General features: G+C 43.5%; 2 protein-coding genes across 2 annotated transcripts in view; both read left to right on the forward strand.

Annotated features, from left to right (window-relative positions):
* Positions 1-3,597, forward strand: part of cep63 (centrosomal protein 63) — a 35,351-nt gene extending 31,754 nt beyond the window's left edge. Inside the window, exon 15 of the transcript XR_006053473.1 lies at positions 3,492-3,597. The gene's annotated coding sequence lies outside the window, so the exon portion shown is untranslated. The remainder of the gene's footprint in view (positions 1-3,491) is intronic.
* On the forward strand, positions 3,578-11,413 carry amotl2a (angiomotin like 2a). Its single transcript, XM_005919744.3, has 11 exons — positions 3,578-3,735; positions 4,645-5,461; positions 5,574-5,727; positions 6,085-6,229; positions 6,321-6,401; positions 7,679-7,974; positions 8,232-8,422; positions 8,509-8,610; positions 8,700-8,860; positions 9,142-9,321; positions 9,813-11,413. The coding sequence occupies exons 2-11, from the start codon at positions 4,734-4,736 to the stop codon at positions 9,896-9,898; spliced, it is 2,124 nt and encodes a 707-aa protein (XP_005919806.1). The 5' UTR covers positions 3,578-3,735; positions 4,645-4,733; the 3' UTR covers positions 9,899-11,413.

Genomic DNA, 11,413 nt, shown 5'->3' on the forward strand with positions numbered 1-11,413 from the left:
TGGATTTTTTTTTTCACATTCTGTCTCTCACAGTTGAAGTGTACCTCTGGTGCAAATTACTGACCTCTGTCATCATTTTAGGTGGGGGAACTTGCACAATTGGTGGCTGACTAAATACTTTTTTGCCCCACTGTATATTCTGTTTTTCCCAAAAATATTTCTATAAATATGTCTTTAAAAGAATAAAAACTTTATTAAACAAAAAAGTTTTTTTTTCTATCGTGGGTTTATTCTACCAAGTGACTTGCATTGCTGTTTGCTTTGTTTTAATGATTTATGGTCTGATTATTAGGTGTTTGACTTCTCATGTAGCCTGCGGTACAATGCTGAGACAGAAGTACCTGGAAATTACTGTTGTTTGTGGCGTGGGAAAGGTTGCATAATCTAATTTCCAGGCAACAGGAATGCACAGTCACTCATACGTTTCATGTTACCAGCACAGTCTTTCCACATATAATTGGTGTGTGTTTGTTTAGCTGTCCTCTATGGATAGAGATGACTTATTATCACAGAGATCCTAAGCTTTATTAAACTGAAATTCAGGTTCAAATTTGTATAAAAGGAGACTATCAAAAGCATCACTCCTCACATGATCTTTGATCACTTTCATAATGACTTTATAGTTTCAACTGCCATTTCAAGTCTTAAATTCTGTTTTATTAAGTATGATCCCAAATGGAGTCAAAAAGGGGCTGTTGTATCATGTAGGTAATTGTTTAACCCATGAGCATGTAGTGTTCTTCACTTTGTTATGTTTGGTTTCAAAATATCAGTGCTACACTACCCAATGGGTGACATTACCTCGTCTATGTTAATCTTTTATATATTAGGGTTTTACCTGCTAATAAAAATATTAGCACCCTCTGAATAGGCTTTGATATTATATTAAAATGATCAGACTCACTGCTTTCCTTCACTCAAGCTTAAAATGCATTTTTTTGCTTATCAGATGGCTAAAAAATACCAGGGGAATTCACAGGCTTCTGTATAGCCAAACTGATTCTTTGCCCCAACTGTATGTGGGTCAGTTATGCTTATGTGCATAGTGAGGGCAAAAGGGCAGTTTTGGAGCCAGAAGAACCTACGCTGAACCAAAGACTGAATGTACAGAAACCAGCATCATTCTGTCTCATTACATATAGACAAATGTGTGAGGTGTCATAAACCTAAGCTTATCCAGAGGATCATTAAATGGTGAAACCTTTTTATCAGTTCTTCAGCATTCTTTAGCAGCTCTTGGACTTCAACTGCCATGCAAATCGATACCTGCGACTGTTTTAAGATAAAGCAACCTGCCCTGTCGGCTGCGAACATCACATTAAAAAGAGAAGACTTGTTTACACTCACTACAACCTCAAATCACTGGATCAGTTTGATGGTGTTCATGCACTCAATAACATTGCTGCTGCACAGCCCCCACTGCCAGCTGATCCCAGGGTATACATCCACATGCAGCCGGTGCTTGAGGTGGAGGGGAGAAGAGCAGATGGCAGGGCTGCCCCCATCATGTCTGCTTTCTTGGGAGAACAATGCATCTCTCAGAGCTCTTATTAAAGGAGGGGAAGGGGGGTTTCAGTCCGCAGACAGCTGGCAGGCAGCATGCCTCACGTCGCCCCTCTCCCCTCCATGTCCACACATACACACTGCAATTAACTGGCACGGGCTGCGGCTTAAATATTTACCAGGTCCATGCAAACAAAAGAAAAAAAGATTAGTCCAGGTCTCAGTGATATGACATCATTTTTCATCTGCAGCTCAGTGTAGCAGGTATAAAATCTGTTACCGAGTTTGTGTCAAATGTCAAGTTTGTGTATAAGGATCACAGAGCAAGAGGACCAAAACGCAGAACAGAGTAAAACCTCCAAATCCAAATCTTTTATCGGGTCTGAGGTCATTCAGGGGGTGGGCAGACAACAAACCAGGTGAGGATGAGCAGGCAAATGAAAGGTCAATAAAACAGGTACAAATGTACAAGGAAACAAAAATTCAAGAAGAGAAGAACTTTGAACAGGGAAAATAGCTGGAATGTTTGACTGTGATCGTCTATAGTTAGATAGCCATAAAAGGTGGACTTGGGTTCTGGGGCTAGAAAGCGAAGCCAGTATGGAAGTGCCTTAAGCATGCATTCTTTTTTATGAAAAGCAGGGGGCGAGTCTATAGTTATAAATAACAACTGTATAACATTGTATAAAAAACTATGAGGAAAAAGAGGCTACAGTTTACATGATCTATGAGCTCAGTAAAAACTCCCTTGATGTGATATTCTGGTTTGTTGCTGGTTAAAAGTCGCATTTAATACAACACGATGTTCAGTATGGTGATTATGATCTTCATAAATCAGGAGAAAGCTGGAGATTGTGATGGGCAGGCCTACCTTGTGATCTGCAAGTTTCTGTTGGGTCCATCCTTTTCAGAAAGATAACAACCACAGAAATGTTTAGCCTGAGGCTTAAAAAAAACAAACAAGACTTTGCCTAGCTTCATAGTGTGTTAAATGTATAGCATAACTTGATGTACACTTTCCCAAATATGTAATGAGACGTCTTTGTGAATGAGACCTCAGCAGCCGTGATAGGTCTGGTTGGTCGAACTGAATAAAATAGGCCTTTATTGACACTGTACATGTACAAACAAATTGTGGTACGTACATGTGGCATAAATGCAGTTTGCTCATTAGCACAAGGATAACACTTCTATGGAACGTAGGGCTGCTTGCTAATGAAGCTAGTTAAAATAGTTTGTATTGTGCTGGCGGCGATGCATGCAGCTCTTTTCATACCTCTGATGTATGCACTGATATGTCATTGGCCATCTTTCATATACAGTCTATAATAAAACTCGCCAATAAGCTTGGAATCACGTAAAGTTGCTGCTGTTGTCTGAGCTTGGTTCTGCTGCTTTAGATAAAGCAGTGTTTAAAAGCCTCACTGTGGAAATTGGCGGATTTTTCTTGATTTTCTGACATGAAAACAAAGTTACTGAAGTAAAAGAAATTAGTAATAAAATCAAGGATTCAGTTTGTGATGAGAAACGGAGACAGACTGGCTTAATTTGGCACATCTAAGTTAATGTCTAAAAATAAAATATAATGATAATATAATAAAACTAAATAGCGTTTTGTGACATTTTTTTTATTTTGATGCAAAAATTCTTCAAAATATAAATTTTTTTTAACATTGCATTCTTAAAGTATTTGAACAGCTATTTTACTGCTTTTTATCTTTTTTGTGCGGCAGTGCCACAGAAACGTTCAAACATGAGAATGCAGGGACTTAAATCTTCCTCAGCTATAGAAACTGTGCATTCAAATGTCCTGAAGCCGCACAACAAAAAACAACAACGAGCTCTTTTACATGACACAAGCAGCCAGCTGAGGGGCTGCTGCTTCTGCTGCTCTGAATCCATTTTTTTAAACACACCGCCCCTCTCTCTTCCTCTTCCTCCTCCTCATCCTCTCCCTCCTCCCCTCTGCTCTGCTTTTGATCCCACAGGGACTCGGAGCCTTTGCATTCCTGTCATTCCAGCCGCAGCGAACAATCAGCTCTCAGTTATTTATTAGTGCGCCTCGCAGCTCCGCTCCGCTCAGTCTGCTGCCTGCTACCCGTCAGCGCGCACACATGCGCACGGAGGAAAGGAGCTCCGCACACTTGTGGACGTTTATTTTGAACAATAAGCGCAGATCATTGATTTGAGATACGACGGCACCGCTCACTGTGCGATGAGACAAAAAATTTGGTGAGTTTAGCATTTTATCTGAATAGGTTTATCTGAACGTTTTCTGTCGGTTTGTGTGTGGACGGAGTCCACTCCGGATGGAGTTACTTACTTAACAGATTACATCTGAGTCCCGTTTTAATTCATGAGCCACACACAGATCCATCCATTTACAAAACAGTCTCATTCATGCAGGAGCTATAAAGGCACAAACCATTCAAATGTAGAGTTACCCATAAAGCTTTTGCATTTTGTGTTTTATGTGTTTATAATTCAAACTCAAATAGTAAAGAATTTAAAGACTTTTCACACTTTGTAAAAACAAAACAAGAACATTTACTTTGGCCAAATTGACCCTGTGGCGGCCGGTTCTGGTCACCAGGCCCTATGTTTCACACCCCTGACATTAATGTCTTTAGACTGATTTTTAAATAATCTTTACTGCTGCTTTTTCAGCTTGGAGGATTAGACTTGATGATGTTTTGCGTAATTCACTCTTGATCTCATGTAGCTGTGTAGTTATTTTGTGCGGTCAGGACGCATTGTAGTGGTTTAATAAGGCATTAATTTTACTCTCTATCCAGATTTTCACGTTGAAAGTTAAAATGAGTTAATTGTATAAAGCATCCAGTGCATTTTAAAGCATCCATCATTCATATTCTGAAGACTTTATATGTCTTCATCATGTTTTGGGCATTATCTGATCCTGAATCACTGGAATCTTTTGAGTCTGTGCGACCGTTGAGTATTATGCTTGTGTGACTGGAGAAAGTTATGCATTGCAGCATGTGGGCCATAAAAACTGGATCTCCAGTGACATCACTATCAGGGGTATTTCCAGCTACAGCTCGTGCACACACAGCATTGTGTAACAGAAGTGTGGATAAGTTTGTGCAGTGTTGAGTCTGACCACAGTTCTTTTCCTTTCAGATGTGTGATTTGTGAAGCGCCCACGCTGCCACATCGAGGCTTGTTTTTGTTTCTTTTTTTTTTTTTTAACTGTCTTTTCATTGGCTGACATGAGAACTGCCGAGGAGTCCTCTGGAACGGTCCTGCACCGTCTCATCCAGGAACAGCTCCGCTACGGAAACCTGACGGACACGCGCACGCTTCTAGCCATCCAGCAGCAGGCACTGCGTGGAGGCAGCAGCGGCGGCGGCACCGGCAGTCCCCGCTCCTCTCTGGAGAGCCTCACTCAGGAGGACACTCAATACATCCAGATGTCAACAAGGCAGGAGCCTCAAGGTCAGGAGCACCAAGGAGACAGCTTGCACTCTGAGAGCCCCGTGTGCCACCTGTACCATCTCCACAAGGAGGAACTGCCTACTTACGAGGAAGCCAAAGCCCACTCCCAGTTCCTGAACTCTCAGAAGGGGCAGGCGGAGCACAATGGACCCAGCATGGATGTAGTGGGAAGTGGAAGTGAGGCACAGTGGGATCTGAAGAGAGAGCATGCTCGCTCTCTCAGTGAGAGACTCATGCAGCTTTCTCTGGAGAGAAACCGGTCTAGGGACAGTCTGCTTATGAGTTCCTCACACAGCTACCCACAGCTCTATAATCATCACAATAATGTTTTAAATGCTGCGACACCTGACAGACAAAGGGCTCAGCCGTGTGCAGAGCAGCGAGGACCACCCCCAGACTATCCTTTCTGTGTCAGACTTCCTGGATACATGCTCAGCCACTCACAGGAATATGTGCAATATAACCAAGACCCCCATCCTCCCCTCTACACACAACAGCACAGGTAACATCCACAAACACATGCGCTATCAAAAAAAGAAGAACAGCCCCAGAGAAGTCTGCTGTTCTTTTATTTTGGCGGTCTTTTCAGCACTGTTGCTATCTCCTGTCTGCAGGTTTGTGTCTGCTCAGTCTGCGCAGGAGACTCACAACAGCATCACAGCAGCTTCAGACAGCAACTCCCCTCGGAGCGACACATTAATGCGGGAGAACGAGCGGCTCAGGAAGGAACTGGAGGTGTACACGGAAAAGGCCACCAGGCTTCAGAAGGTGAGAGGATGGTAGTGAATGGTTCGTTTAGGTCGTGAGAAAACAAAAGTTTTTAGCTGGGGCAGGAGGTGACGGGTTTTCTCACTAATTCAGAGCATGGAATCTCTACAACGCATCTCCTTTTGTCTTTAAAAACATGTCGGCATGTGAGGAGATAAATGGCTGGCACCTGGGATCACGAGTGTTCAGTCTGGAATGTTAATTCCATTATTCATTCACGTAGTATTAAAGAGACATTTCACAGCGGGTGGTATTCAGTAGACTAATTAGCCTCATTGATATTAACATTTGCAACATAAACCAGACAATATGCAGGAATTCCTCCCCCAGAGACTCATTTTCTCTCTTTCTTCCCAGTTGGAGTTGGAGATTCAGAGGATATCTGAGGCTTATGAGACCCTCATGAAAGGCTCTGGAAAGCGAGAAACTCTGGAGAAAACGATGAGGAATAAACTAGAGGCAGAGGTTAAGAGAATGCATGACTTCAACAGAGACCTGCGAGGTAAGTTTCCATTTTTATTTGTCTGTCTCCTGGCTTTAAACCTACCTTATGCGTATGTGCTCATTGTGGTATGCTGGTCATCTCTGTGCAGAGCAACTCGACGTGGCTAACAAGCACAGAGCGGACTGCGCCGACCCGAAGCAGCACGTCTTTGTCAAACTCTTGGAGCAAAGTGAGTCTGCATCAGTCTTTTGTTACAAACTCCTCTCACGCTGCAGTTCATCACAGATTCAATCACAATTCCCTGTGAAACACTGAACAATAGCAGGAACATAGCTGAGCAGGGATTGGTTTCCTTCTTTAGTGATGTGGTGCTGTCTACATGTTGTCACACAAATGGGTGTATCTCCCCTGTAAGTTACTTTTGGCACCTAGACTCTAGACCTTTTTTTATGCTGCAGTAAATGTGGCCTGGATTCCTGAGATGTTTTTAGGGCTTTCAGGGTGTTTGCCACTAGGAATGCCCCCCCTCCCTTTTTTTTTTTTTTTACTGATGTGCTCAGTTTTGCATCGCTACTAATGACCTCCCTTCTCAAGGGGAACTAATACGTCTGGGTGTCCTGGCCTAACTCTACATGACCCATGACTTGCTCATTCTCCTTATTTGGGCATTTCTTTTTCATGCCATAGCTTAATGATGATCGGCCAGTTGTGAATATTTCTTTGCTCCCTTTTAGCTCTGTGCAGAACTGAGCTGTAGAGAAATCCCTACAGCGAGGATTAGGTGGAATAACACTTATGTTGGAACATTTGGGCAGTAAATGCAGTCGTGTCAGTGTCTATGATTATCTTTCCCAAACGGTTATCTCAGCATAGCAGAGAAAAGCAGTACAATAGTGGGATGTGTAGTTTATATGTTTGTGTTATGAGAACCACATGAAATATATTTTGAGCTGCTTGTTTACTTCACGTCCTCAGAGGCATTCCAGAGCTTTTACCAGTACAAGGCTATGCCTGTGTGCGTAAGTGGATAAGAGGAAGTCTGCATTCCCTCCACAGGCATGCACTCATGTTGTGTAATCAGTCCCCTTTTAAAGAGGCACATCAGTTAAACTTTCTAAAAGGGCTCATTGAAATGCAGACTAGCTTTCAAAGATTCAATGAGAAATATTGTTTTTACTGATCTCATGTTTACGAGGGCAATAAACTTAGCAAAAAATGAGGTGTCAAATGTTTTGATGTTGAACCACATGCCTTTATGTCTGTTGTTGGGTCACATTCCTTAGAAAATGCACTGAAATGCTCCCGAAGTGAAGGCTTCACTGACCCCAGTGAAGGCCATGGGAGCTTCTCTTTAGAGGAGACCAATTTAACTCTTTTTTTTTTTCAGTGATATAGTTTTATAGGCTTAAAAAATCAAACAAAAGCCAGGAAGAATCTCAAAAGATTTATTTTTAAGTTGTTAACAGCCTCGTCACCTTCATTAACCTGCTGTTTCCTGTATTGCAGATGAAGAGCAGCAGCGGGAGCGCGAATGTCTGGAGAAGCAGATTCAGCACCTGCGAGTGTCCAGGGAGGAGTGCCAGCGGAAACGGGAGCTGATGGAGCAGGCTCTGGCCTCGGCGCAGACTCGCAACCGTCAGCTGGAAGAAGAACTTCAGAGGAAGAGGGCGTACGTGAAGAAAGTGGAGAGGCTGCAGAGTGCGCTGGCCCAGCTGCAGGCCGCCTGTGAGAAGCGGGAAGAGCTGGAGCTCCGGCTACGCACGAGGTTGGAGCAAGAGCTAAAAAGCCTCAGGGCACAACAGGTGAGGAAAACAAGCCCCCCCCCCCCCAATGGTTCAGTTAGCAGACTTTAACAATGTGAACATGTCCAAGCGGCTTATCCTATAGAAACACTTGGCTGGCTCACAGGGTGAAAGGGACCAGCATTAGTCTGCTAGAGGATTCCTGCGTAGTTAAAGTAGTAAAAGTGGATTGAGGGATAAACACATTTTCAGAGAGTCAGATTTAGAGCATTTTTTTTCCTTGGGTGTTAAACGCTCTATTCTGTCTACCGTTTCAGTCCCAGAACCAGAGCACTGATTCCACAGCTTCAGAGCCGAGCTCGTCCAGGTTGCAGCAGCATCTGAGGGAGAAGGAGGAGCGTATCCTTGCCCTGGAGGCAGATATCACCAAGTGGGAGCAAAAGTACCTGGAGGAGAGCACCATGAGGCAGTTTGCAATGGATGCAGCAGCCACAGCTGCAGCACAGAGGTACAAACAAATCTGTCAAAATGGAGTGAAGATTCAAAACGTAAAAATTGGGGGATTATTTAGAAAACCGTCTATTTTATTTTCAGAGATACAACTATCATCAATCACTCCCCGCGGCACTCTCCGGACAGTAGTTTTAATGAAGACCTGCCGTTGTCCCATCACAGACGTCAGGAGATGGAGAACAGGTGATCATCTTTTCATCCATACTTCATTGTTTCCTTCTGCCTGCGCTGTGATGTTTTTTCTAAACTCACGATGTTCTCCGTGCGTTCAGGATCCGCGCTCTTCACGCTCAGCTCCTGGAGAAGGACGCGGTGATCAAAGTCCTCCAGCAGCGCTCCAGGTTGGAGCAGAGCAAGCCTGAGAAACAGGGGCTTCGTTCAGCCAGATCCGTCCCCTCCATCAACATAGCGACCGGCGGCATGGAGAACAAAGGTGAGCTTCTTCCCTTACTATTCGTGCCGAGCTGAGGAATCTGGAATCTTTAATTACACACGCTATCCTGTGACAACTGCCAGACAGAATGCGCACACCCTGAAAAAGACAAAAACAAGTAGGACACAGCCCTGTTTTTAAACTGGAATGCATATCATCTCTCACTCCAGAATAGCCCCATCCAGAATAGTCATGGGAAGAGCTCTGCGCGGCAGATGTTCAGGAGCGCGTAAATGTGGATGTAGGCGGGTAATTAAGCAGTTTCTTCTCTTTGTCTGCAGGAAAGAGCCTCTCAGATGACCAGACAGGTTCAGCTGTGCTGCAGCCCAAGCTGCTTGCTGCTGCTAAGGTCCTGAGCCGAGACTGCAGCACGCAGAGCGACGAGGCCTCACAGGAGCCTGAGGCCACAGCAGAGCACGGCAAGCTCAAGATGTGTGAAGCAAGCTCAGAGGCTACACCTGGTGGGTTTTTCGAAGTGCTTAAGGCCCAGTCAGCTCCTCACAGCTCATTTTAAGAATGTGTCATTGAATTAAATAGAAAAATCACTCCGACAAGTAGCTTTACATTGTTTCCTCCAGTCAAATCAGCAAACATGAATATTACAGCTGAAACACTCGGATCAAAAAAGATCCACAGAGGCCTCTGGCCACGCTGCGTTTCTACCATAATATGGTTGAGAGAAAATAGTTCCTCCAGGAACCACGTGGTAACTGGGTCATGATTTCTAGAAAAAAAAGATGTTGCTACTTAGTTTTCACATCAGGTTTTTGGTGCTTTCAGCACCGCAGGGCAAGTGCAGACCTCTTCACAGAGGATATTTCCAAAAACGAGCAACTCCAAAACAATCTGGACGTCTAAATAACAAATATTTATCTAAACGAATGACACGTGCATCGGCAGTTTGCCTTCCAGTGTTGTTTTTTCTAATCTATAAATTCTGTCCTGCCTGTAGAAACCTCGGAGGAGCCAAAGCTTCCGCCGAAGATGCTAAGGAGCCTCAACAGCTTGGGCGCAGACGTGGTGGAAATCCTCATTTGAGCGCTCGCTGCGGCTCGTATGACTGACAGCAGCACTGACACAGACTCTTGGCTGAGACTTTAAAGGGCTTCCTCGACGTCTGGCTTAAATCAACATGTGTGTGCTGAGATTTCCTTCTGCTGTTTCTGCACAACTCATAAACGGGCAGTTGGGATTCGTTCACGGTACCTGGACAGTATTTCAGCGTGACAGGAACTGGGCTACTGACTGTGCATATATTGTGCATGTTTCTCTTTTTATTTTTTAATTATGTATTGTATTTATACATGTAAATGCTGCTCATAATTGATGTGATTTTTGTTTGTCCTAAATGTGCACCACTTTCTTTTTCTAATTATATACACATGACTCACTTCTTGGTTTTGTTTTCCAGTAGCATCCCTGTTACCATGCCCTCTGAAAGTAATGGGAATATTTACAAAATGACTCAGAATTTAACAGAGCTAAATTAACAGTTGCCCTCCTCTTTAAAATACATTCGGAGGCCTTGCTCGCAGCTCAGAGGGGGATTTGGAAACATTTGGAAACCTGCTCGGTTCTCTCTTTAAAAAGCCTGTGAGGATTGACGCCGTTTCTCTGGGGTCCGGTTTTCCAGATCCCCGGCTAATGTTTGGGGCCTCAGAAGGTGGCTACCCAGCGTTTCGCTCCCCTCCCATGCCACAGCGGAGCTAATCTTCTCACATTCCTCGCTGAGGGAATGCTCCCGTTAAAGAAAAAGGCTATCTAAAGTCTGACCCTTCGCCCTTGTTAAAATGGCAGGCATTCTCCACATGACTCCTTTTCTGGGGTGGTTATTTCTTCTGAGTCGTGGTAGCTGGATCTACCACGAACGTCGAAACAGTCAACTATAATTGGCCCACATTTGCTACTCCATCGCTGTTATATTCAGCTGTTTTTCAAGTATCTCACATTTCTGGGTAGACTATACTGTAAGCCTAATATGGACTCTTCTATTTATTTCTCCCTGCGTGATGTAGGATCACTGAACACTGATGAATGTACACTTCTGTTTTCAATGAATGTGTTTTCTATTTAACTGGAATGTGCCACACTCCATGGGGAAAGGACATTAAAACTCATCATCAGTGGATTTCTGAAGAAGCCAATAAGCTCATCCAGTTTTTAAATATTAGCGTGTGAAACCTCACGTTTACCCGATGTTCTCCTTCATCCTCCATCACAGTGCATTTGCTGGTCAGTGCAGTGTGTCAGAGTTACTGCCCTTTGCTTATTCTGCAACATGTTTACACAAATGGCTGTTTGAAGTGAGAGAAGTTAATATATTTTGTAATTATTATTTTTTTCATATCTACTTTAAATGGTCTTGTTTCCTGGTGCCAAAGATGGACTCTATCTTTAAGTTATAGTTGATGATGAATACAAAAGGTTGTGTTAAGTTGCCTCGCTTCAGCTGGTTGACCCAACGTGATGTTGCTGTGAACTTTTGTAAAGGAAACATTTGTATGTATGCCTTAACATTTCACAATAATAAAGTTTTAATATATTCCTGATAAA

The sequence above is a fragment of the Haplochromis burtoni genome, unplaced genomic scaffold (assembly GCF_018398535.1).
Source record: "Haplochromis burtoni strain Fernald_Lab_line unplaced genomic scaffold, NCSU_Asbu1 Contig_13, whole genome shotgun sequence".
Lineage (NCBI taxonomy): Eukaryota > Metazoa > Chordata > Actinopteri > Cichliformes > Cichlidae > Haplochromis > Haplochromis burtoni.